The sequence below is a fragment of the Heterocephalus glaber genome, unplaced genomic scaffold, assembly GCF_053883595.1.
Source record: "Heterocephalus glaber isolate CG9 unplaced genomic scaffold, H.glaber_assembly_v1.0 deba00001497, whole genome shotgun sequence".
Lineage (NCBI taxonomy): Eukaryota > Metazoa > Chordata > Mammalia > Rodentia > Bathyergidae > Heterocephalus > Heterocephalus glaber.
Window position 1 is genome coordinate 6485190 of NW_028258320.1, and position 27900 is coordinate 6513089.

General features: G+C 39.3%; 1 protein-coding gene across 1 annotated transcript in view; it reads left to right on the top strand.

Moving 5' to 3' along the window:
- The window catches only part of Cdc5l (cell division cycle 5 like), a 44502-nt gene extending 16839 nt beyond the window's left edge, over positions 1–27663 (top strand). Inside the window, exons 10-16 of the mRNA XM_004846443.4 lie at positions 1255–1417; positions 2770–2934; positions 4249–4329; positions 5003–5245; positions 8499–8696; positions 20970–21182; positions 21877–27663. Coding sequence (XP_004846500.1) covers positions 1255–1417; positions 2770–2934; positions 4249–4329; positions 5003–5245; positions 8499–8696; positions 20970–21182; positions 21877–21981 — 1168 coding nt within the window. The 3' untranslated portion in view covers positions 21982–27663. The remainder of the gene's footprint in view (positions 1–1254; positions 1418–2769; positions 2935–4248; positions 4330–5002; positions 5246–8498; positions 8697–20969; positions 21183–21876) is intronic.
- Positions 27664–27900: the final 237 nt, after the last annotated feature.

Below are 27900 nucleotides of genomic sequence, written 5' to 3' on the forward strand. Positions count from 1 at the left end.
CCTGTGTTAAAATGGAATTTTAGCTTTTAAGGGCTAGGTATTGGGGTTAACTTTGTAAGACTATATATACTCCTGCGGGTCTAGTATGGAAAGCCCCTCCGACTTCAGGCTTTACATGCCAGCAGAATCAAGCAGTACTGGCAGCCACTCTTTACATAATTTTTCTTGGTAGTGGGGGTTGAATCCAAGTCCTTGTTATGGTTAGCCAGCACTCTACTCCCATTTATATCCCTAGCCTTTTTAAATTTTAAGACAGAGTCTTGCCAAGTTGCCCAGGCTGGCCTTGATCTTGCAGTCCTCCTAGTTAATCTCCCAAGCATCTGGGATTATAGGTGTGGACCACCATGGCCTTGGCTTGTTGAACATTTAATGCTTCTTGCAGTGCTGAAGAGAGCCTAACCCTCTTCAACGAATCATATGCTCTGTGGGGCAGGGACCATGTTTTTCATGATAACACCCTACTTATTGGGAACAGCTGTGTGGCAGCACCACCAGTCTGGAACATAGTCACCATATAGGAAGTAAGCAACAACAACAACTGTAGCAAAAAGTCTTTGACCAATTAAAGTATAAGTTGCTGCAAATTCTGTTCTATGGACTTTATTGTTGGAGTATCCTAGCCCTCAGCCTATTCATACCAGATGTGATTGTGCACTTTGATGATAGTGGAAGGAATGACTGGACAAGATAGGCAGCCACTTGGCAGGGAGGGAGAAGAATGATAGGAGGGGAACACTGAGCTCAGAAGTCATCTGGTGCGCGAGTGCAGCCTTCCTCCCCACTGCCCATTCTTAGCCACCCTCACACAGCAGGAAGGTTGAAATAATTATTGGTGGACCTTATTTAGGAAGCCAAATTGATGTCAGATGTAATGACCATTAGAAGTCAATAAAATATTGTGTGTACATACTATGTTGGCTAAACCAAATCTTTATTTTAAAAAAATTCTTAATTTGCCATTACTGGAGATTGAACTCAAACCATTATTATTATTTTTTCGGGGGGCGGTACTGGGGATTGAACTTGGGTCCTTGCGCTTTTGAGGCAGGTGGAACCACTGAGCTAAATCCTTGGCCCTCAAACCATTATTTTTAATTAGAGAACTAATTTAAAACTAGGCAGACAGAATTTTTGGCATCTTTGTTTCTTCCTTGTGTTCTGCATTCCCTGTGAAATAATTTATGTGAAAGACATTTGAAAGCACAATCCAAGTGTAAATGATAGTTAATATAATTGGGATTTCTGTTATTGTAGGACACCTTCTAATGGAGCAGAAGGGCTGACTCCCCGGAGTGGAACAACCCCCAAACCAGTGGTTAACTCTACCCCGGGTAGAACTCCACTTAGAGATAAGTTAAACATTAATCCCGAGGATGGGATGGCAGACTACAATGATCCCTCTTATGTGAAGCAGATGGTAAATGTCAATTTCCTTTTAATACTCTTAATTTTTTTTTCTTGTGGTACCAGAGATCACATGCTAAGCAGGCACTCTATCACTGAGCTCTGTCCCCAGCCCTAAAATTTTTTTTTTAGTGTATCATGGGTACCAAATTAAAAATTCTCCCCATCAGTACATATCTGTACATCTGTTGATACCAGCAAAGGAAAGTGGTTTGTAAGATGAGGGGGGAACATTTTGGGTTTATTAGCCATTTTTTTCACTCTTAGTATGTTTGCGAATATTAACAATGTTCAAAGTAATGCTTTTATAATTTTAACTTTTATCATTAATACTTTTTTAAAGGATATACATTTTTTTAATGCTCTAAAGTTTTACATGCCTCATAAATTAGATTTTTGAGCGTGAGTTCTTCTATTTCATGTATTTAGGACAGCCTAGATCTTAAATCCACGTTAATTTGATATTTGTTGATTTCAGTGACATTTTCTTTTGTATATTTTGCCGTGATATGGAAAACTAATTCTAAAAACTACAGTTTTTGCTTCTGCCCATGTTACTTCACTATGGTACCTTATCTGATGCCATAGAAAATCCTTGCCAAGTTTTCCTTTAAATGAATTCCAATGGTCCTGACCTGTCTTCAGTTTATAACTTAATTCTAACTTAATGTATGGATTTAATTTATAATTATATTAATGCCTAAATTGATATCAACTAATGGTGACTCTGAATGGCTATATAAAGAAAGTGGGAACTACTGGGTATAAAACATGCACCTGGACACTTGAGGGGGTCTGAAGTTGAGTAAAAATGTCCATTGTCTCAGTGACTTTTATTTTTAGGGGGACTGGGAAACAAGCCTGGGAGGTAAGCCAAGGGTGCATTGGCAAAAACTTTGGGTGGTTTCTTGGGAAACTTTGGACTCTTGCCTTTCATCTACCTGTGATTTAATATTTCCATTGTAAGTGGACATGCACACAGATTTAGGCATCTTCTAGGTTTGGTTTTATTAGTTGAAGGACAAGTTAACTTTTATTTGTTCTTTTCATTTGCTGTTAAATTTCAGTGTCAGAAATGTATTCCTTCTATGAAAATCCAAGTAGCCTTTTTTCTGCACTTATAGAGGTGCTTTCGAAACTTTGTTGGATTATCCTAGAGCGTCTTCATTGATCACAAGTCACATTTTGATTGGTCTTCATGTAGGGAACATAGGCAGGTAGAACATTTTTTAAAAAAAGCATAGTTCTGCAGTCAAAATCATTATTCTAGAATTAATATTAGGCTATTGTTTTTAGAGACTCTTGTAGAAAACTGATTGACCCCTTCCTTTGTATGAATTGAGAAAAACCATTTTTTTCTTACAGGAAAGAGAATCTCGTGAACATCTTCGTTTAGGATTAATGGGGCTTCCTGCACCCAAGAACGATTTTGAAATTGTTCTGCCAGAAAATGCTGAGAAGGAGCTGGAAGAACGTGAAGTGGATGACACGTACATTGAAGATGCTGCTGATGTGGACGCTCGAAAGCAGGTGGGTGAGGTGGGAGAAGAAAGTGTGGGTGTTGGCTGAGTGTGTCAGGAGGCTTGAAGAATGAAAAGTCACTGTTAAATATCTCAGTTTTTACTTAGAAGTGTTTTCAGCATTTAAAGTAATTATCCTGAATTAGATTACATTGTTAATAATATATATTGATGTAATTGATAATATATTCACAATATCTTGATAGTCATTCTTGAAATGTATATGGAAATTTACTGTCAAATTCATTTTGCTTTGCTAAAATACACGTAAGTAGTCATTTAGGCATCGCTTCAGTCTAGTGAAGAAAAGATGTTAAAAACATGTATATCTTGGGCTAGTTGAGTAAAATAATTTTTTTTTCTTTTTTGGTACCGGGGATGGAACTTGGGACCTTGCGCTTGTGAGGCAGGTGGCGGAACCACTCAGCTAAATCCCCGGTCCTTGAGTAAAGTAGTTTTAAGTCAAGTGTAAATTAATAAAACATGGATTTGGAAGTCTACAGAATGTATCAAAGAAGATTAGTAACACATTGTACTAACATGTCTTATAGTTATTTTCTCATTTATACATAACAGCCAAGTGATGTATTGTTAGCTCCACTTTTGAAATGAGGACACAGGCTCAGATGAATTAAGTTCAATTTCCCAAGTCTTGTGGCTGCTAAGTCCTGACTCCTGAACTAGATGTGAGATTATGACTCAGGATGACTTCAGTTAACTTTTTCAGGGGGCTTGTGTAAGTGACATCAGTGGAGATCCTTGTCTGAGGGACCCACATAACATGAACATGCTTTGTGGTGGGAAGCCATGGATGTACTTTTTGCATTTTGCGCTCTCAGCTAGTTTGAATTACATTTGCTTTCTCAGAAATGGCATGGAAATTTTAATGTGCTACCACACTGTTCATAACTTGACAATCAGGAAACATTTCCTGGCTGTTAAAAGTCAGTAGCTTTGGGGTGAAAGGGCAAGGCTGTGTTGTAGGAGTCTCCTCTGAGTTTCAGACTGCCATTTAGACAGAAAAGTGATTATTGGATGCATGGAGGCCAATCATTTGGGAAGTGCTCTGGTAGACATTGGAAATTCTTAGGTTCTGTTGTAGTAAGAATAAATAGACTGAGGGATCTCTGTGGCCTTAACATTACATTTGATCTTAGCCAAAAGGCCGAGAAGCGATGTCTGTGGCCTTAACATTACCTTTCTATAAACTTACATAGATTTCTACAGCTTTACGTTTTGAACATTTTTGATCTGATAGACTAAAGTGTTTTCAGCTTTATTGAGAAGTGTCAAATACACTAAGGGATATAAAATCATTTTTTAGGCCATACGTGAGGCAGAGCGTGTGAAGGAAATGAAACGAATGCACAAAGCTGTCCAGAAAGATTTGCCAAGACCATCTGAAGTAAGTATTGAAATTTCTGGTTTAGAAAGTTTGTTTCATTTCTTTTCTCTCCCTCTCTCCCTTCTCCTTCCTTCTTTCCTTCCATCATTTATTTAGCATTAGGGATTGAACTTAGGGTCTCTGCACTGAGCTACCTTCCCAGCCCTTTTGGACATGTATTTTGAGACATATTCTCCCTAAATAGCTGAGTTACCCAGGCTGGGCTCAAACTGGTGATACTCTTGCCTCAGTCTCTGAGAGTGCACCACTTAGGCACGCACCACTACACCAGGCTTTAAGTTTCTTTTCATATGATTGATGCTTCTTATATTACTCATAAAGACTATAAACAAAAGTTCATCTGCCTTCTGGAATATAGGAAAGTAGTTCCCAATCCAGTCTTTAAAATGTTACACTGAAAAAAAAGGTAGATAATAGGAAACAGGGAGATAGATCTTTTGCAAAGGGAAAGGGACTGAGAGATGGAGGGAGGAAGGGTAAAAAAACTAGGATGTGTTATACACATGCCCCAACTCCTCATGGTGAATGTAATCGTTACGTATTGAACCCAGTAACGATTTTAGAAGGAAAATAAAATAGCTTTTGAAAATGTAAAACTGGTATTTAATTCAAGCTGTAAAAGCAGTAGCATACAGTGGTATATTTGTTAATTGTACTTGTTTTAAAATTTTAGGTAAATGAAACTATTCTAAGACCGTTAAATGTAGAACCACCTCTAACAGATTTACAGAAAAGTGAAGAATTAATCAAAAAAGAAATGATTACAATGCTTCATTATGACCTTTTACATCACCCCTACGAAACTTCTGGAAATAAGAAAGGAAAAACTGTAGGATTTGGTACCAATAACTCAGAGCACATCACCTATCTGGAACATAATCCCTATGAAAAGTTCTCCAAAGAAGAGCTGAAGAAGGTATGATTGAGCAGAAGTGTTTTTGTCATGAGATTTAAGCATTTGTTGGGTGCTATGTGTGTCATGGGTAAACATGAATGTGTTTTGCCACATTGGCACTCAGGAGCAGCTCAAGCATGTGGTTAAGACATAAATGTTCATATTAGGTGTGTGAAAAGACAGACTTTAAATAACTTCATGCCCCATGTTTATCAGATACACACTGGTTTTGGTGGCAAGGTATTTTGGGTTAATGGGCATTGTTGGCTTGGTTGACAGTTGCAGCGATTGCCATTTCCTGTGGTTCCACTCTGCTCTTTCAGAATAGAATTGAATTCCTTTAATACTTAAAGCTCGTTTACTTAGACTCATAAGAAAAACCAAGGGTACAGATACCCTTTGACTTATGATGAATTATGCTCTGATAACCCATCATAAATTGAAAATAGTATTTTGAAAATGCACTTCCTACCCTTAACGTACCACTCCTCATGGCAGCACTGCACCCTGCAGGACTACACAGCTGGCAGGAGCTCTTGCTCAGCCTCTCACGAGAGTTCATTGTGTTGCCTGTTGATAGGCTGGGAACAGGTCAGAATTCAAAATATTGGATGCATAGCACCTTTATACCATCGTAATGTCGAAAAGTCAAAGTATCAGTTGGTGACTGTCAGCATTAAAAGTATTGACAGATTAAACCACTCACCAGTTCAAGGAAAGGAAATACTTTTACAGAATTTGCTTCTCTCCCATGATTTCCCTGTACACTTTTCATAATGAAGAAAGTTTCTTGTATAGTCTGTGTCCTGCTTCTTCCTTGGTATACATTTCATTCTTTATGCTTGACAGAGCAAGTAGCTGTGATTATGAGTAGAAATCTCTGTAGTAGTATAAGAAAATAAAGACAGTTCCTGGTTGGAAGCTGTTGTGGTTTGACTGTCTCTTGTAAAACTCAGGTTGACATTTAATTGCCCTGTAACAGTATAAGTAAGAGGAGGCACTGTTAAGAAGGGATTAGGTCATAGGCTCCACCCCTCCAAGAGGTGTTATCCCTGGAGTGAGTGAGTTCTCTTGGGTGATGTCCTCTGCTATAGTATTTACCAAATGCACCCTGTTATCTTGAAGTTCCTGGTCCCCAGATCTATGAAGAGTAAATTTCTAAGTCTGCCATGCTGTGGTGTCCTTTGCTGTATTTGGCTCTGAGAGGTGGTGGTAGACTGCACGCTTGGCAGGCACTGCAGGCTTCTTCTGTCTTCTCTCCTGCTCACTTTCCCTCTACTCCCTCAGATTCTCACTTCCTGGGCTCCTTATTGCACACGTCATTCATATTTATTAGAGGATTTTGAGACGGTGGAGAAAGGGGAGGAGAGTTTAGATTTATATTTCAACATCTCGCCCCCTGGATTTCTGGGCACCTTTGAGCTTCCTTTTTTAGTGAGTGGGACAGGGAAACTGACATCTGCTGAGTGCCTGTACTGGCAGGCTAGTTAATCACTGAGCGGAGAGCCAGGCTCCGAAATCAATACTTGCATAGTTCCCTCTTTTTAGAGTGAAAATATGAGGAGGAGAAGGAATTTAGGAAATAAATTTTCTCAAATTTATTGTGTGTATGGCAACCTGAAACAAGGATCACATTGTTGCTCCTAGAGGTTTTGAGGGGAGAAATTCTAATACAGGTTTTGAAGATAATAATTCTAAGTACTGCTTTGGGATTATTTGGAACAAATAATGATAAATATTCTCCAGTATTTTATTTTGTATTTTTCTTTGTTCCCAAAAAAATTTGAAGCAGATTTTTTTTTTTTTTTTTGGTACCGGGGATCGAACTTGGGTCCTTGCACTTGCGGAGCAGGCGGCGAAACCACTGAGCTAAATCCCCGGCCCGAAGCAGATTCTTTATTTATATATTTATTTTTGGTAGCGGGGATCGAACTCAGGACCTTGTGCTTGCAAGGCAGGTGCGGTGCCACTGAGCTAAATCCCCAGCCCATTCCCATTCTTCTTTTGGTACTGGGGATCAAACTCGGGTCCTTGCACTTTTGAGGCAGGTGGCAGAACCACTGAGCTAAATCCCCAGCCCCAGATTCTTTATTCTTACTCTCTAAAGATAACTTAGCTGCATTCTCTCCTAATGACAAGAGCTGAACTTAAAAATTTTGACTATATAATTTTAGAATGAAATATCATTTCTCTTTTAATAGAGTTCAGAAATTTCATCAAGTATGTTAAAACAGGTTTGTTTGTATTATTTCTCTTAAGAGTTATTATTTAAAAGTACCCATTCTTGGGGCTGGGGATTTAGCTTAGTGGCATTGCGCCTGCCTTGCAAGTGCAAGGTCCTGAGTTAGATCCTGGTACCAAAAACAGCAACAAAAAAGTACCCATTCTTTATCTTCTATCAAAATGACTTTCTATTTTATTCACATTTTAGGTTGTTGGTCATTTTTCTTGTTTATGCATTTTTGACATGTTTATTTTCCAGTGTTATTAGAAAGACTGAAAGTCTTCTCTAAGCCACTGAGGTGGTTGCCAGTTTTTCTGGAGCCATTATGTGAGGGCTGGGAGAGGGCTATGTGATCTCTCATGGAACTCTGGTGTTGGGCTGGGCCCTTAATGTATATTATTTACATAATCCTAATGATAAGTGTGTCAGGTAGGCGTTATTCTCATTTTTCAGCTGAAAAATGGGCTCGGTGAAATTAAGCCATTCAGACAGACAGCCACTTCTATGGTAAAGCTGTGATTGGAACTGAGTTTCTTTAGGAGTAAACTAAAGCTGGTATACGAGCCATCATTATCTAGTGTGTGCCCTTAATCCTGTTCTGGCAACCTCAGGGGCATTCCTTCAGAATGTGAAAAACAGGCTTATGTCAAGAAGATGCCTGGGTCCCTGTGCCCATGCTATGTGGTTGTGAGTCCTGCGTGGGGTGCTGGAGCAGATGGAGCCCACCCAAGCGCTGGTCCTGCTGGGCTTGGGTCCTGTCTCACCTGCTTACTTATTCTAGTGGTGTGGTCTGGAATAAATTGTTCAATCTTGCTGAGCCTTAGTTTCACTGGCTTTAGGATGAGGTCGCCATATTGGTTCCTTCATAAGATGGTTATGATATTTGGAGATGTATTTGACTTAACTCTCCCCACCCCTGAAGCCCTAACAAGATGAAACAACCAACTAGCACTGTTTGGCCAAGGAGGACAGAAACTAGGCTTTTAATGCCCTTTGATGATGTCAAGTATTTGTTGTGCTTAAACTTACTGAAATTGTTATTGTGAACAGGCCCAGGACATTCTGGTGCAGGAGATGGAAGTGGTCAAACAAGGAATGAGTCATGGAGAACTCTCCAGTGAAGCCTATAACCAGGTGTGGGAAGAATGCTACAGTCAAGTTTTATATCTTCCTGGGCAGAGCCGCTACACACGGGCCAACCTAGCTAGCAAAAAGGACAGGATCGAATCGCTTGAAAAGAGGCTGGAGGTTGGTATCCCTTTACAATTTTAATTCACATGTATCTTGATTGAAGTTATGAATGAAGTAATACCACTGGCAACAACTTCAGTAAAATAGATCTGCTTATTGCCTTTGAGTTCTTGAAGAAAAGTATGCTGAAACGCTTGCTTTTCATTGGCTTTGTTGATGGCTTTCAGAATTGCTGGCCTTCCAAAGAGTGCCCTGCAGGTTGGACCTTTCATATGTGGGAGCAAGGGGCCTCTCAGTTGACACTGGTTACCCACAGCAGTCTCTTCTCTAAGGAGGGTGGTCAGTGGGACTGAGCAGTTTCCTTTCTGTAGGCAGAGAGTGCACGTACAAGTCTTTAATACTGGTCTGTGCTCTGACTCCAATAAGCTTGCGTTAGGGTAGAGCTGGAGTACCAGACGATAGCTTCTATGATTTTCCTCGTCTGTGAAAACGTTGCCACATTCTAGATGCAGTTTCATGGCGTGTGGTTTCTTAATATAGTCTGCATGCTTTGAATGCCAGAATCTGTGTAGGCATTTTGCCAGTGGCATGTAAATTGCGGTTCACAGACCACCAGGCTGCCTTGTGGATTCTTGATGGTGGTCTTTAGGGATATTTCTGAGGCCAGGCTTCAGACAGTTGTATGTAGAAAGTGGCTTCAATTTCCTCTTTTATGTTCTTACCAGTTTTTCTTTGGAGAAAGCAGATTTGAAAATATTTGTATTTAGGTTAAATCCAGATATAGTAAATCACTTGGGGTGGTTGGGGCTGTGTGCTGCAGGAGAAACAAGCAGGAAAAACCAGTATTTTTTAACTTGAGTTTTTCTAAGTCTTAATTTAACCTTTAAGATTGCATGTATAGGCACCTGATGGTTAATACCTGTGAACCTCAGTTTTCAGTTATTGGGAGATCAGTGCTTCCGAAATGATTCTCATCTTGGTGGAATCTTAAATTCAGGGCTGTTGCTTGCACTAGTTGTATTAGTTACTTCCAGCAGGGTGTGCTGTTGCTCTGTGTTTAATTCTGAGTTAAAGCTGGGGGAGGAGAAAGAATGAGTGGTTAAATTTTAAGTTATACTTTGTGTTGTGCAGGCTGCATTCCTTATAAATGCTAGTTAGCAATTGTAGTTCTGATCTCAGTCAGTGTCCTAATTGATTGGAAAGCTATTTGGAAAACTTCCTTGTGCCAATTATGTGTAAATACTTAGGTCTTTCACTTAGTTTGAATATTTTCTCCTTTGAGGTGAGTAAACTTTTTTTTTTGCCACAAATGGCAAGGATATTTTGTGCTGTTTCAAATAAGAAAATTTTTCTCTAAATCTTATTTACTTTGTTGAAGCACTAACGTTCACGACAGCAAATAAATGTGTCACAGAGTGAGTGGTGCCATAAAGTACAGTAATTTTTATTTCTGTGTTGAATTGGCCTTGTGAGTTTTGAAGGGAAAAATACAGAAAGAACCACGGCTGTTCTTTTGGAGATTTATTTGGGTCGTTTATGAGCAACCATTAAAAACATGTGGTTCTCTTTGTTCAGTGCAGTACCAGGAACTGAAATCTTCCGTTGAACTATTTTTGTTGAAGGATTGGGGATTTTGGAAGAATATTCATAAAACAATCTGAAGTAATTTTTCTCTTCTTGACTCCTGGATAACTTGCTCCATTGTTTACCCAGCTAGTTACTTTTAAGGAATACTTAATCAGATCCTTTAATTTAGTAAACTATGCTTATTTCAAATGAAAGTTCATTAAATCTTTAAGAAGAAAAGCAATTCAAAGGCCCAAATAAACAAAATTCCCCATTTTATTTGTATCCATCCCTGATTCAGAACAAGGTTTCTCTTAGCTTTTGAAGATACAGTTTTACTGGTTTGAAATACATAAATATTTTATTTCATTTGTGGTAATTCTTTCATCATTTCAGTTGATTGCTAAATTATAAACATTATTCAAAGTTTGTTGTGGGGAAGGAACTCCAGTTATATTGTATAAACCAAATGCTGTACTTAAATTATCCTTTCCACTCTTGGGTTCAGGGAGATGGCCTTTCTGGGCATGCACAGCACACCGTGGCTGCCAGTGTGTTTGATTTTTGCTCCCATGAACTTTGGAACAGTGACTCTAAATTGTGGCCTGATCAGGCAAGATGAAATCCAGCTCTGTCGTGGCTGATGGCTCCTAAATGGATGAAAAAAATATGCCCTGGAGTTTATATTGGAGCTAGTCGTTGAGCCATTCCTTGTATTTAATATTTGAAACTCAGTACTTAAATGAAAATCCTTAAGATGCTCATTTAAAACTAGTAGAACTATCTCAGATTTTATGTAGAATGGCATAGAGTGTGTGTGTGTGTATGTGTGTATGCACGTGCATGTACACAAGAAGTCTGTTAACATATACTCTAGTCATAGGTCAGAAGTAAGTGGAAAAGACTTTTGAACTGTAACCAAGTCCATGCATTTTATTTTGCTTCAGAGGGAGAATTCACTCAGACCCTTGCCAGGCATTTGTGTGTACAGGGGCAGCAGCGGTAAGCAGAAATGACAGCTCATCTAGGAGAAGGGAACGCTGTGAGAGTATAGCGTGGAGGGCATTTGAACATGGCAGCCAAGGTCTTGTGCATTTTAATGGTTTCTGGGAGCACGGAGAGTATTCAGTATTCAGTAGGAGAGTAGAGCAGTCACTGTTTCTATTGATCCCCAAAGGAATAAGAAAAGCTTAATTTCTGTTCAATGCCTTTTTTCCCCTCTTTTTATTTTTTTAAAATTTTTTTTATTTTTTTGGTACCGGGGATTGAACTTGGGACCTTGCCCGTTGCAAGGCAGGGAGCAGAACCACTGAGCTAAATCCCCAGCCCTTTCTCCCTCTTTTTAAAAGAAGGCATTTCTAGAAGCTGAGCATAGTGGTGCATGCCTGTAATCTGATCACTTGGGAGGCTGAGGCAGGAGAATTGCCAGGAATTCAAGGCCAGCCTGAACTACAAAGCAAGACCCTGTCTCAACCTCCACCCCTTCCAAAAAAGGGGTGGGGTGCTCCTTGTAGGAGAATTTTCATCAGTTGGTTTAAAAATAAAAGAACTTTCCTTTTATTTACTCAGGTTCAGAGAGTGTTAATGAGTGTGTGATGTGTACCAGACACTGCTTTTGACCCTGGGGACGTAGCTGGGGACAGGACAGAGCACTTCCTGCTCTCAGGGGTGGCAGTTATCTGGAAAATGCCCAATGTGGAGAACTTCATTTTCTAATGATGCCAGATAAATGAGTCATTTCTGTATTTCGGAAGTGCAAATAGAATTTGAAGTGTTCTAATTTGTTTCCACTTTAAGTGGAAATAGGAAATCATCTGAAGACATAATTATTTTGAGTGAAATAATTTCCAGTAGGTGCAAAAGTGAAATGAAAAGTCTGAATTTAGGCCTGCCATTAAATTTAATAGTATTTGAAATAGTATCTAAACTGCTGTGTTGAGGAAGCTTGGCTGAAAAGTGGATTTTGTCATGTTAGCTATAAAAATGGAAAGCTTTCCTTAGAGGTGGAAGCTGGGTCCAGAAGTAATACATCTCCCTGAATTTTACTGGCATTGGTGAAGGTACTCAAGAAATATTATGTAACACTGACTTTTTGGAAATAAAGTAACTTAAAGAACACAGATAACATATCTAAAATCCTTTGCAGTGTTTTTGTAAAACTCTTCTGAGGACCCCTGACTTTCCTGAGGATTATGTTTCAGCAAAATTGGCTGCACAATGGATCCCGTTTTCTCAGTGATTTCATTATAAAGCTGGTTATTTTTACACAAGGACAAATTTCCATAATGTTGGAGAGTGAAATGAGGGTGAAGGGGAAGTAGGTGGACAATGTGGGTGGAGGGCGCCATGTTGGCCGCTGTTGCCACACTTCCCGCTCTTGCTCCCTTGGCGTGGGAGAAGTGGTGTGCAGTGCAGAGGCGACATTCCCAGTCTGTAGAATGCTCTCTCCTGGGCTCTGCTCGCTCCATGACCCTTGAAGGCATTGATAGAGTTCTTAGTTGTCCCCAGTGAACACTGAGAGCCACCCCAGAGGTCTCCCTGCTGCCTGGGCTACTTGTTACTCCCGGGCTCCACTGATCTTATTCTGGGGAGTTTGTTTCCCTTCCTAACAGTGCAGATGCAGAGTGCTCCGCTGCTCCCTTAGTGTGTTCCTGCCCTGGGAAGGTTGTAGTGGGCGTGCCTTGCTGGTTAGCTTGCTGGTCAGGGATACAGTCTGATGGCTGCTCTTCTGATAGATGCCGGCACTAGTCACCTCCTTGGACCTGCAGCTCTCAGTGGAGAGAAAGTTCACTGGAAATTCGGTGCTGCTGAGGCATGCAGAGGTGAAAGGAGAGCCACTCACAGACTTGTTTACAGATGTGGGGATGGAACCACATCTTTACTATTCAAGGGTTCTGTTGCTGAGGGATGTCCAGGAAGTGGAGCTGCTGAATCTGAGTATTTATTTCGGGTAGTCTTAATCCTGTCTTTATGGTGGTCTCAGATTATATTCTGGGCCCCCAAGCACGCATTTTGGTGAGGGATGCTCTTAATGTTTCTGAACTTCACTCTAACAGACTCTCACTGAAGACAGTACTGGAGGCCCAAAGAGATTGTGTTTATTTTGGAATTTCTTAAGCTTAGTAACCTTAACAAGCTCAGTGAGCTTAAAAGTAACAATTACACTTTTATAAGTCCCATACAGCCCCCTTTTGTAATGACCCGAGGAAACACTTACGGGTCCACTGATTCATCTCCTGGGGACCATCAGTTTTCCACTGGTCTCTGGCCAGTCTTTTTTAGACAGTTTCTCTTCTATGTATTTAAAAAAATAACATTTGTAGACTTTTTCTAAAAATAATAGTCATGCTTTGTAGAAAATTTGAAAGAAACAAAAAATATAGAAGAAACCTGCTATCCAGATACAGTCACCTCAAACAGTGTTATGTACACACAGGCTTGTCTCTTTCAATGTGTAGATGAAGGGAGAAAGTGTTTAAATTGGAATCATCATATACTTTGTTTTTCATTTAACAGCATAATATTGTACATAGGAATTTTTTTAAAAAAAGAGAAAACCTGATCCCTTGCTCTCATTTAATACGTTGCAAAGATTAGATTTGGTGAAACTTCTGCATAATTTTAACACTAGTTATATTTTACCCTACTTTAAAAAAAAGTTGTTCAGTGTAACTTTTTTTTTCTGTAAAATTTTTCAGGAGATATTTGTTTTCCTGTAGTTTTATAATTTGTTAAGAATTAAAGAATTAGGAATTTTAAAGCATAAGCTGAGGAAAGTAAAAGCTTTTGTCAAATGTGGAATGAAATTCTCATAAGTGGGTACATAAAGGTTAATGTCTGTGTCAGGGAAAGAATGATGAGCAGGTCCATTAATGAAGGTCTTGTTTGCATGTGTCTAGAATAATTTGTTTTTCAGTGTGCTGCCTGGTGGTATTAAGCCATTCAGTCTGTGCTTGCATGTTGGGGTGGGGCCTGGAGGACATTTTCCTTTTAGCTGAGGTGTGCCATGAGGTGTGGGCTTTACAGCAGGACACGATGGCATAGTATCATCACTGAGTGGCTCTGTAGCCTAGGACAAGTCAGTGGACCTCTCTGGGTCTCAAATGTAAATTTGGGGTGGGTAATAGGTTTTGTTTAATGGATGTGTGGATGTGAGAGCCTATAAGATTAAGTGAGACACCAACAGGGCTAGGGATTTAGCTCAGTGACACCGCCCCTGCCTCGAAAGCGCAAGGTCCTGAGTTTGATCCCCGGTACCAAAAAAAGAAAAAGAGAGAGGGCCAGGGATTTAGCTCAGTGGTTCCGGTGCCTGCCTCACAAGTGCAAGGTCCGGAGTTTGATCCCCGGTACCAAAAAAAAACCCAAAAAAGAGTCTGTACCCTCTGATTAAATATGATTGGATGAAACTTGCTTTGATATGATGAGGTATCAAGAAGATACTTTTAACTTGAACAAAGATGAGCTAAATTTTTATATTCTGTAAGTTTTGATGAATGTTTGTGGCTGTTTTAAATTGATTTTTATGTCATTGTGGATTTTATTTGAAGATTTCTTATTTACATTTTAGTGTGTTGAAATGGTTGACATGTAAATTTTAATATCTCCATTATTGTTAGTTATGTTGATGTTTGAGGGTTGATAGTATATGGCCTTAAGTTAATAAAATAGTTAGCTTTTAGAGTAGTTATTGGAATTGAATGAAGAAATCATTTTAACATAGGAATTTTCAGACGTGCCCCAATGAAGACCAGTGTAATGATTCATCATGTATCATCCCAGCTGCTGCAGTCATCAGATCACAGCCACCCTTGTACCTGTCACCCCAGATAGCACATCGTAAATAAAATCAAGATGCATGAAATTTTTCCGTCTTGGCCCCCCCTCATATTTACATGTTAAATATATTCTCATCTGTCTGCTTTGGATTGAATTTTACCCTTTCATATAGGATGAAGACAATTTTGGGTCAGATGTTGATCTACCTTAAATTCCTAAAATATATGTAATAATAGTGAACTTTATTTTATTTAAGATTAGAAATTTTGTGCTGATGTGTATTTAAAGCATAGTAGTGACTTGTACACTCCCCCGTTGTAGCTGTATTTAAAAGACTTGTCTGGTTATTACAACAGAGCATTTGATCCCAGTGGTACTGGACACAAGTCTGGGTGCTCACTGCACCCAGTGGCCAATTAAAAGACAAAGTGTGGAGGGAAGAAAGGTGACTATTTGAAAAGCCACCTGGCAGAGAAGATGGAGGACTCTTGTCCAAAGTCCGTCTTACCTGGAGGCTGATTTCAGTGTGGTTTATATAGAAGATCTGATCCTCATCCTCTGGTTGGGAGATGCTTTTCAGTTCTGCAGCTTTCAAGAACAAAGATCAGTTCCTGACATATTACCCAGTGAGCAGGCTGCTGGGGGGCAGCTGTCCCGAGGCCTTTTCACTGACTCTCAAACTCACAGTAATGAAGGACACATAGTTCATCTGATGACTGCAGAGGATGTGGGACAGGTGAGGTTAAGTAGGGGGGTCTATGTGAGACCTGGTCTCAGTGCTTGGCCTCACCAACTCTGCTGCTGACTTTGTCAGTTGTTCTAAGGAGACTCTGAAGTATATTTACAAGTACACACAGGTTGAGTGTACCTTATCCAAAATGCGTATGTTTTGGTCAGCTTTCTCGTTGCTGGGACCAAATACCTGACACCCACAAATTAAAGCAGCAGAGGTTTATCTTGGCTTACATTTCAGAGGTTTCAGTCCGTGGTCAGTTGGAGCCAAAGCAGAAAGATCATGGTGGAAGGGCGTGGTAGAGAAAGCTGTTTACATCAGGCAGCCAGGAAGCAAATTGAGAGGGGTGTGTGTGTGTGTGTGTGTGTGTGTGTGTACCTAGAGGAGGAGGCCAGGGACCAGACATAGTCCCCAAGTCACACCTCCATGAGCCACTCAGACACACCTAGAATTGTGTTGATTTCTCCCAGGTGCCTCTCCAGCCACTCCGATTGACAGTCAAGATGTACCTTCCCAGCCTGGGATCAGAAGCGTTTTAGATTTAGATTGTAGACTATTTGTGGATATGTGATAAAGTATCTGGATGAGGCCCAAATCTAAACACAAGATTTATTTATATCTCATGTCCATCTTACACAGATGACCTGAAGATAACTTTATACAGTATTTTAAATAATTTTGTTCATTGTGACTGCAGCTTTTCAAATGAAGTTAGGTGTGGGATTTTCCACTTGTGGGATCATAGTTGCTCAAAACATTGTGAATTTTAGAGCAGTTCAGGTTTCAGGTTAATATCCTGTATGCCGAGGAGATCTGGTGTCTTCAGGGTGGTATGGCTGTAGATTCATCCTCTGTACAGAGATGAGTAGCATTTAAAAAAATTATTTTGATAAATAAGCTCTAAGATGTACTAGTTTGGAAAGCACTTTTTTTTTTTGGAGAACTTTTGGTAAATGAGCTGTAGGATAGGGTATAATCTCTTTAAACAAATATTGTCCTTTAGAGCAGTTGCTAATATCGTTTTTTTATTTTTATTTTTTTTAAGGACTCAGAAATCTGAATCTGGTTAAACAGCCTGATTTTCCTCATATTTTATGCCATAAGGTTTTATATTCCTGCACTTAACAATGTGTGCTTGCATGTATGTGCATGTGTATGTGTTATGTGTATGTGTGGTATAGTGGGGATTTGGGGCCGATTTAAGGTATTTTTGTCTCACATATGGATGTGTGTTTCATGCTTGAGATTTATTAGCTTGAAATAGACCAAACACTATGGCCTGGTTTTGTTTTTTTTTTTTATTTTTCCTGTTTTAAAGTATATTGAGCAGTCCTAGGTTTAGCATTTTATAAAGCCTGCCAGGACCTTCCTTCACATTTTAATAATCAGATGGGAGGCATAACATAACTAAAATTGAATGTTAAAAGCTGTCTTTTATTATGTCTTACAACTTTCTATATAGTTATTTAACGAAATTAATTTTTTCCTGTAATTAAATTTATTTTTATATAAGCTGCTTTTTATGTTTGCTTGGAATCCTAGCACAGTATAGTTGAGCCAGAAGACTTTTAATAGGATTGAGCTAGATGAAGTGTAACTGTTGGCAACAACTTTGGAGTTTGAAAATCTCTGGTGGTTTGGGGATAGTAAATGACTCAACTGTACAAGGTGAGGTAATTCCCAACACAGGCTATTAATAATATGAGATGTACTTCGATGACTAAAGAGTTTCTGAATAATGGTATTAAGGTGTTATACCAAATGGCAAATCGAATGTCCATAGAGTTCCATAAAGATAATTCAGTTATCTTGTGAAAATGTTAATTTTATGACTAACTCAAAAAAACTCTTATTTGAAATTGTATGCTCTGAAGATCCTTGGATGTGTATTTGAAATTGCATGTGATTAGTATATTTAATATGAGTATTCTTAGAATATGGTGAAGAATGGGGTGTCATTTGATGGAGTTAGTTCATTTCTTGTTGGGAAGGATGACCTTTTGGTGGGTACTTGAGAAAATAGCTGCTATCAGCCTGTTGCATATGCCTGGAAGAGTCATTTCTCCATCCTGCTTGTCCTGCTTGTCCGTTAGAACCGTTGGGTTTTTTTTTTTTTCTTTTGGTACTGGGGATGGAACTCAGGACCTTGCACTTGCAAGGCAGGCGCAGTGCCACTGAGCTAAATCCCTGGCCCCCCATTAGGGGTTTTAAAGACACAAAAATCTGAAACAATTTAAACCAGAATTAGGAGGCTAGTGCACTGGCACTGGTAGATTTTAAAAGCTCCACAGGGATTCTCAAGCTTGAAGACCACTGGTTTAAAAGATATGTTTAAAAGGAGTATTTGAATTGGGAAAGGCTGAGTGCAAATTACTGTATTCTTACCTGGATTGTACTGTAAAATGTATGAGGGTGGAAGTTTTGCCTTTTTAAAAGAAGTATAGCTCCTTTTCCCTACTACCCTCTAAAGCTTAGACATGGAGAATACTGTATGATTTTGGGGGAAACATTCTGGATGCATTCTTGCATCTGGAACAATTAATGATGAAAATTGTTTCTTTTTTCTCCGGGAAGTAGTATATCTATCATTTGGTTACTTTGTTTTCGCAAAGTCTCATTGAGATATGAAGGAGTTGGTGGTTTTAGTATAGTCATAGAGTTCTGCAGCTATTGCTACCATCAATTGTAGAACGTTTCTGTCACTCTAGAAAGAGCTCTGTACCTGTTGGCAGTCACTGTTAGTACCCCCAGCCTGCCCAGCCCTAGGCAACCATTAATCTAGTTCTTCTACGTGTAGATTTCCCTATTCGGGACATTTCATAGACCTGGAATCGCATAATGTGTTGTCTTTTGTGATTGGCTTCTTTGACTTTAACATACTGTTTTCAAGGTTCACCCATGACACAGCGTGTATTAGTAAGTACTTAATTTCTTTTTATGGGTGAGGAATATTCCACTGTGTAGATAGTAAGTAGCATGTTTTGTTTTATCCATTTAAGTTGATGGATGTTTGGGGCGTTTCCACCTTTTGGCTGTTAGAAATAGTGTTATAAACATTGGTTACAAGTTTTGTGTGGACGGTTTTCACCTCTCTTGGGTGTACACTGGGAGAGAAATTGCTTGGGTATGTTGCCTCATTTGAACTTCAGGGTTAAAAAGTCTTCCGGTAGGGCCGAGGAACACCGGCAGTCTGTGTTCTGGTAATCTTACTCTGTAGGACAGAGGGCCACTGTGAACTATTTGATCTGCTGGTTCTCAGAAGGCCTATACAAAGGAATAGCTGTTTTTCCTTGGTTTATTCTCAACAGAAGTTGGCATAGTCTTTTATTAAAGTTGGAATTTAACCATGTTTTTAAAGTCTCACCCTTCATCCCTCGTCATCAAAGAACATAGTGGTTGAACTCACAGTATCTGTAAAACTGCAGTCTTTACAGTTGGAGAAAGTGAGACCCAGAGGTTAAATAACTTGTATCAGCTCAGAGTAGTCAGGTGCTGTGTGCAGGGAGGAAGACTCAGTGCCATGCGGCTGTCTGCAGCACTGTACTGACCCTCGAAGATGCGTGATCCATGGACCTGACTTTGATTTGGTACCTAGTAATGGGAAATGGCACTTTTATGGGACATTAAGAGTTTATATAGATTTATTTTTTCAAATTGCAGAAGAATAAAAGCTTAACTTTTGTAAAATGCTGAAGAAATGGTTTTAAAATAATTTTAGATCCATTTCATCTTTCTAAGACGCATACTGTATATGCAGTGCCACTGCACCATAGCTTATGTGACTGACTTTTAATAAACTAAACCGGGTACATATGAAGTACACCTTTTCCAGTAGAAGTATATTGTAGTTTACATTTTGAGGGACACTTAATTTTTTTTGTATTCTTACATATTCTAACCATAGGTGTTGAGCTTTAACCTCTGTTTTGAAATTGAATGTTATCCATTAAAGTGGACATTTCAGAATTATGGAAAGCTGTACATTTGTTTTGGTGATTATATTGTTTCTACACATAAACAAATCGTCCTAGGTATAGTTTTCATGTCAGCATTTTGTATTTGACAATATTTTCCCCATGGTACTATTTCTCTTTATTTACATACTACGACCCTACATTTAGTGTGGCACGCATGCGCGCGCACACACACACACACAAAGGTATTTATATTATCACACTGTCTCCCTTGGTATAGAGTGCTCTTTGATACATTGTTTTGTATTGTTGTACATTATAGAGTATCATTTGGGTATACATTATCCTACCTCATTTTGGTTGCTTGTAGAAATCATTTGAAGGAATCAATTTGGGGGAGGGGAGGTGCTTCTAGACACAAAGAAATTAACACAGATTTAATAATTAACTAAGGCTTTGGCCCTGTAACCATAAGCAATGTGTGTTGAGAACACGGTTTTCTAGATCACTCTAAAGTAGGAAGAGGTCGTGTTGTGGGGAGTAGAATGACACATTTAGGGACTCGGCTGCCCTCTAGCCTTTTGAGTGGGGCTTTCTCTGTCCTGCTGCAGGAGTTCACATGTGCCAGAATTTGGTGAAATCTTTCTTCTGTTAATTGTCCCCCGTGTTCTTTGGAGAATTTCTACATTTATTAATTCTTTTCCTGTAATTTTAGAGTGATCTGAGAAGGCAGCTGCTTTGTGCTCAGTGTATATATTTAATAAGAAACCCACATTTCTCTTAATTTTATGGTATCTTTTCACTCCTTGGTGTTTAAAAAACATTGTGATCACCACATGTGATATGGATTTTCTCTTCTGTTTATAGGTTTTATGCCAGATTTAGGATCTAGTAATTTGGTAGTTTGAGGGGGTTATGTTTGGTCTCAACTATAGTGTATTAATCGGATGGACTATTGTTCACTAAAAATGGACCAGATGTGGAATATGAAAGTGCATTTTTGAGATCTGGATGATGCTGATGCATTGCTGCCAGTCCACAATCTCTGCAGATCAAGGGTAGTAGAAGTTATTTTGAGAAAGTAGACAAGATTTCCTTACTGTGAAACTCAAGCCTGCTTTGGTATTGAGTCATGGGTGAAGTTATACAGATTATTTGAGACTAGCCTGTAAAAAGCCCAGTGCATGCAGGGTGAATCCTTCTTAGAAGCACAACTTAGAAGTTACTGTGTTTTGGTAGTTGGGCTATAAGGAGTTCTGGTTTGTTTTTGCTTTGAGGCAGGTAGATGGACCAGAGGCACCCCCTTAGCCCTGGTATTTAATAATCTGCTTTCTTCCCCAGATAAACAGGGGTCACATGACAACAGAAGCCAAGAGAGCTGCAAAGATGGAAAAGAAGATGAAAATTTTGCTGGGAGGCTACCAGTCTCGTGCCATGGGGCTCATGAAGCAGCTGAATGACCTGTGGGACCAAATTGAGCAGGCACACTTGGAGCTACGTACTTTTGAAGAACTCAAGAAGCATGAAGATTCTGCCATTCCCCGGAGGTTGGAGGTAATGTGGAGTTTTGCCCCGCAGCCTTGCTTAACAGGAGAGCTAGTAGGAGCACAGACTTCCTCTTCTCCTGCGTAGGCCATCTTGGAAGTGGGTCTGGCAGGCTTTTTCCAGTGAGAGCCTCGCATGTGGCTAACTCACTGTGTGTCCAAGGGTGGACAGACAGATGACGGTGGCAGGCCTTCCCTGCACCCACTTTCTGCATTGTCTCTAGGTACACTGGTGTGGTGGAGTAGGCAGCTCTTATCATTTGTCCCCCTGGAGTTTAATTTCATCCCATTCATGTTTCTTTGAGGGGAAACCTTTGTGTGGTAACTTAGGGTGCAGGAACCTAGCTGGTCACTCCAGAACTTCAGACTCCTCTGGCCAAGGTTGTTAGATTTCTCTCCCAAGTATGTGTGAGAGCCTCTGTCTGGTTACAGGGCCATCAGCACTTAGGGCATCTGTGGGTTTTGATAGGACAGGAGTGGCTTGTTTGTCTGAGGTGGCAGCAGAGATTTTACAAGGAGATAATGTATGAGCAGAGCAGAGAGGGGCTGCAGGACTGATTTCACAGTAGGAGCATTTGCTCTGTTTTCTTTCTGGAACATCTGTCTCTCAAGAATTATGAATGAATGCAGCTGTTTCAAAGAAGATGCAGTAATTTTCAGTTTACTTACATATGAACTAATCATTGACTTTCTGTCTCTTCTAGTGTCTAAAAGAAGATGTGCAAAGACAACAGGAAAGAGAAAAGGAGCTGCAGCAGAGATACGCTGATTTGGTGGTGGAGAAGGAGACTTTAGAGTCAAAATTCTGAAATGCAGTCTATTCTGTCACAGGGCGAATTAACTGCAGGGTTTCCTCACACAGCTGATGCTGATGGTTACCTTGGTGATAAATTGACCCACTGCCTTTGGTTTTTTGATTATTTTAAATGATCTTGATCACATGCATCCTGTGTTGAAGACATCTAACTCCAAAGGACAGATGAGGGTTTAAATTATTAAGATGATCATTCTTTCACCAGTGTCATATTTGCAAGATTGTTTTTTTAGTTTTGGTCTTTAATTTAAAAAGCCTGACTCTAAAGTACTGCCTGTGACTAAACCCTTGAATAAAAACAAAATATAACAATTAAGAATGTAGCCTTTTGTTTGAAATAAGTAGATGCTTAAGAGTGCCCGCAAGCCAGGCACTGTGTGCTCTGTCACTTAGTGAGTCACTCTGGGGGGGAGCGAGGGTTGATCAGTGTCTAGCGGCTCCTGTGGCTTCAGCACTGAGCAGCCATCCCTCTGCACCAAGATAGATTCACTTGTGAGACCTTTCGGTATCACTTTAGGAAGGGCCTTTTCTCTGCAGGCTACTTACATAGTTTCTGAATTATAACTTAAGAGACATAATTTTTCTTGACTGTTATTTCTTGTGAGCACTTTTTTGACAAAGGCAAAGTTATTTCAACAAGGCCATCAAACTTCTTAGTATAACAAGTCAATTACACAAGTACAAACTTTGGAAAATGAGTGGAAGTGGAAAGATTAGTTTTAAAATAATTCATATAAAAGGATTCAGTACCGTGTCAGCTGCTTGCAAGCTCATGATGGGCTAATGATGTGTTGGACTTACCAAAAAGTTGGGCCGGTTTCAAAATATTAGAGACTAAAGGCAGAGAGGAGGGATTAAGTCATTCACACACCAGTATTTGTTGAATAAATACCCTTTGCCAGAGCCTTGGAGATAGGACAGTGAATCAAGTAGCCTTGCTTCCTGTTTTGTGGGGTTTATATTCTGTTGAGAATGACAGTTAAAATCCAAACACTTAGTGTTGGAAATGAGCATTCATAAGACAGAACCCTATGAGAAGATTCTGAACAAAGGAATGCAGCATCCGATTGGTTCTGGTGATTTCTCTTGGGTTTTCTAGGAAATACATTGATATTTCTTATGATATTTCTTCTAATAGTTCTATTAAATTTTCATTGCATGTTTTGTTGGCCTGTGGCAGGGACCATATTAGGTAATGCTGATGGTAGATATTGTTTTGTTTGTGGTTTTAATGGGAATGTGCATTGTGTTTTACTTTTAAATTGGCTGTTTTTAGTTATCTAGATAAGTAGTATCTTTGTTTTTAGTTTTTAAAGAGTTTGAATTAGAAATGGTTCTGGAATATTGTCAAGTATACCTTTGGGCATCTGTTATGATGATATGGTTTTTCCTGGTTGATGTGTTGGTAACTTATATTAATAGATTTTCCAGCATTAAACCATTGCTGTACTTCTGGAACCAGGTATATTCATTTTTTTTTTTAGAATAAAAGATTTACAGGGTTTAAAATTTTTGTATTTTGTGTAGACTTGAATTATATACGCTTAAAATAATTGATCTACTAATATTAATAAAGACACTTTGTTCTCAAAAAATGAAATAATGCTCATACTTATACCTAAAAAAAGTCACCAAAATTTCAGCTTTAAAAGTGGAGTCTCAGTGCATGGTGAACTGCTTACACTTTTGTCACACTGCACCAGCACTCACTAGCAGACAGACATGCGGCACCCTTTGTGGGTGTCCTGGAGGGCCGGGCCCTCACCTGCACCAGCCCAGTCTGTGTGGGAACTGCTTCAGCCTTCCTGTCGGGCACTCAGACCTTGGTCCTGAAAGCCATGTTCGTCTTAGTGACTTGGGACGGAAAGTAAATCTGATCAGGAAAAACTGGAGGCAATACTGAAATAATGAATAAAATAAAAGAAAGAGTGCACTGCAGTGGCTGCAGACTTGCGCTGTCCAGTACACATCCTCTGTAGGAATCCCGAGTCCTCAAGCGTGACCACCCGCTGCTGTGCAGGATTTGGCTTGTTTGTCTGTTTCGTGGAAGTTTACATTTTCACACGAGCAGAGAAATCTTTTGGGCTATTGTACAAATTGTAACACTGGGATTTTACTAGCTCCACAAAGTAAATGGAATGGCTGTGTGCATTTTTCTGTGCACTAAGCAGTTATTGCATGGGGGTTGTTTGTTCCATGAAGACGGAAAGATTGTGCTTGTAAAACCTTACAGTTAAGCGCTCTGTTTGGAAATAATTTTAGAATTGTCAGGTTCTTTTGTGATTTATCTGTTATTAAATGTAAGCAACTTTAAATTTAAGGTTTTCTGTTCTAAAATGTATTCCTCATTTACTATATTTAGTATGTAATTTATATTTTTCTAGTAGAATTTTCATCTTGTTGAAATTGAACAATTTTATTTGCAACAGAAAATTTTAGTAGAAATCTCTTTCCACTTTTGCCACTTTTGAGACATTTACCTTCTCCTAGTTCTACCATTTTTACTTTTCATTTGATTAGTCTTGGTAAAGATAAGTTTTTTCCCATCAGAAAACTAGTGTTTTGATTTTTCAGTTATGATTCTTTTTGTGATTTAAAATAATAATTTCTCATTTTATAGTTATTTTCTTTACATTTTTTTCTCTTACATTTGAGTGTGATGCTTGTTTTTGATTCATGTGCAGATGACTGTGTGGAAGGCTTTTGAGTTATCTCAAAGTTAAAAAAATATTGAGGCCAGGGATTTAGCTCAGTGGTGCTGTGCCTGCCTCGCAAGTGCAAGGTCCTGAGTTCAGTCCCTGGTAGTGGTGGGGTATGTTAACATCCCAGCTATTTTGATGTATAGTATCCTTGTTTTCTAAGTAGTTTATCATTATCTTTCACGTTTTAGTTCAACAGTTAAGAATATTTAAAAATTTCTGAGTGGTTAAAAAAAATTTTTTTTCTACTTGTAGGATTTTTGTATTGTGGAAAGAAAATAGAATTTGTGGTTTTTGCTTTTTTAGAATTTATTGAGGTTTTTGGACCTAACATCTTTATTTTTTATTTTTTGGGGGGTTGTTGAGACAGGGTCTATAGCTATGTAGTTCAGGCTGGCCTTGAACTCACTATATAGCTGAGGCTGGCCTTGAACTTGAAGCGATCCTCTTGCCACAGCCTCCTAAGTGCTGGGATTATAGGCTTGTGCCACCACACCTGGTGGGACCTAACATCTTTAAAATGTGTTCGGTGGGTGTTTTAATGAAAGTTTATTCAGTTTGCATGTGACAGATGCAAATGTGTATTTATCAACCAATTTAATTACATTATGGAAATTTAATTTTTTGGTTATAAACTATAGAATGTTATTTTAAATGTTATAGTTATTCCTTTCATTTTCATTTGTCTAGAGCTTTTGCTTTGTATATTTTGGTGCTATTATTTATACTGTATAATACATCTGTTATGTAGAATTCATAAGAAAGACTAAAGTTGCCTTTGTTTTTGTGGTACTGGGGATTGAATGAGGGGTGCTCTACTCCTGAGCTGCATTCCCACCTCTTTTTATTTTATGTTTTGAGACAGGGTCTTGCTAAGTTGCCCAAGCTGGCCTTAACCTGGAAGTGTAATCCTCCTGCTTCAGCTTTTTGAGTAGGTGGGATATTAGGTATCTGCCACTGTGCCTGGCAAGTTGTTCTTTCTGCTCTACATGTTTTTGCTTTGGAATTTTATTTTGGTTATTAAAAGGTTTTTCTTTTTTGTTTTACATTTGCTTGCTAAAATTGTATATACACTTACTTTTAACTTTACAGTATAATTTTTAGTTGTCTTTTATACAGTGTATCTTAGATTTTGTTTCAACACATTTGAAGAGTCTTATATCTTAGTAGAGTCTACTCCATTGGGATTTATGTTAATTACTGACTTAATCTACTGTGATCATGCAGTGTTCCTCAGGGTCCTCTGGTGCTGTAGCATGAGTGTGTCCCCAAGATCCTGCGGTGGGGACCTGACTTCCCACTGCAGCACTGTTGAGAGGAGGGATCTGTAAGAGGAGCTCAGAGCCGCCCTTGTGAATGCGTCAGTTATTATCAAGGGAGTGGGGGTGGTAGCAGGACAGGTTGGGCCCCCTGTTCCTCTGCATATGTTGCTTGCCCTCACCTCTGTCCTGAGATGACCAGCAGGGACGCTTGTGCTGGATATGGGCCTCGATCTGGCCGTGGCCTCCAGAACCACAGGAAGTAACTTTCTGTTCTTTGTAAATTATTCCACGTCAGTTATTCCATTAGAGCAGCACAACACAGGTAAGCATGTAACAGAGCAGAAGGGTTTCTAAGGTCCAACTCCAGTTTCCCAAAGCAGGGAAAAAGGGTGATTTTGGAGCAGACCATTGATTCTGATTGCCATTGTTTCGGCAGTTTGTGATTTTTGTGATAATTTTGTAATTTTGGAGCTGCCATTGTTTTGCAACGTCACACTCAAGGCTACCGTTTTATTAACTTGTAAGAATGCAGCAGTTATCTGTGATTATAGCTCCTGTGTGCCTGGTCAGGGATTATTTCATGTGCCTCTGGGGAGCCTCCAGGATGTGCACCCTATTTCACTTGTTCCGGGCTGTGTTTTTCATCTGAGTGTTGTCCCTGGTGGCCAGTCTGGGTTGGGATCCACTTTTTCCATCTGCCTGGCCTCCTAGGTTTGGATTATTTGTCCGAAGTACTTGCTTGGTTCCTTATTCTTCATTATTTCTTTGGGTCACCTTTATTCCACATTGTGTTCGGATATAAGGCCAAGGAAGGGCATTCAGAAAATAGTATCTCTCTTTAAAACTTTATTTTCATCAGTAATGCATACGTTTTACAAAGTCAGATTCTGGGAAAATGGTGATGGCTAGTGTGTTTTTGGGCTTTTTGGGTTTTCTTTGTTTTGGATTTCTTGGGTATGTTTTTACTTTGTTTTTTTTTGGTACCGGGGATCAAACTCAGGACCTTGCACTTTCGAGGCAGGAATGGTGCCACTGAGCTAAATCCCCGGCCCCTATTTTTACTCTTCATAAAAATAGCAACCAAAAGCCCTTGGATAACATTAGTAGCATAACTGGGTGACAAGATCCCCCATGAACTCCAGCAGGCGCAAGACCTGTGCATTTCTTGGCATCTGCAGGGAAGCAGAGAGAAGCAGTGATGTCGGACTTTGAAGTACCAGTGGCTCTTGTGGAAAGCGAGAACCCACTTGAGAACAGGAGCAGAGACAGGTGTTTTGCACCCTCTGGACGTGGGTGAATGAAGGGAGCAAGGGTTTGGAGACAAGTTAGCAGCCTCCACTTAATGAATTAATGTCCTTTTTTCCTCTTTTTTTCTTTTAGGTAGAATTGAATATTTCTGAAGTCTAGTTCTATCTCAATGTGATTTTTTTTTTATTTGAGAAAACTAACAGTAAAGGATTAATATTGAAAGCACAATGACATGTTTGTTTGCCATGTAGAACTGTGGGGTCCAGTGTGGCAGGCACCGGCTGGGTATCACTGTTGACACTTGAAACAGGCCTGGCTGAAACTGAGATGTGCTGTAACTGTAAAATACTGGAGTTTGAAGACTTGACATGGAAAAAAAAAGAATGTAAATAGCTCATTTTTTAATGTTGCTTCATGTTGAAATGAGTATTTTGGGTGTATGGCTAAATAAAAAATAATTGAAATGAAGCCCACTTGTTTCCAAAACCTTTGTGACTAGTGGAAAATGAAAATTTAAAATTGTGTATGTGGCTTGAGTTCTGTTTCTGTTGCATTCCACTGTTCCATTTTTAAAAATTGATTTCTAATTCTGCTTTGGCTGGGGAATATACCTTAGATGATTCAGTCTTTAAATTTATTGAATCTTTGTTTTACAGTCCCCCATATGGACTGTCTTGGAAACTCTTCTTGTCCACTTGAAAACAA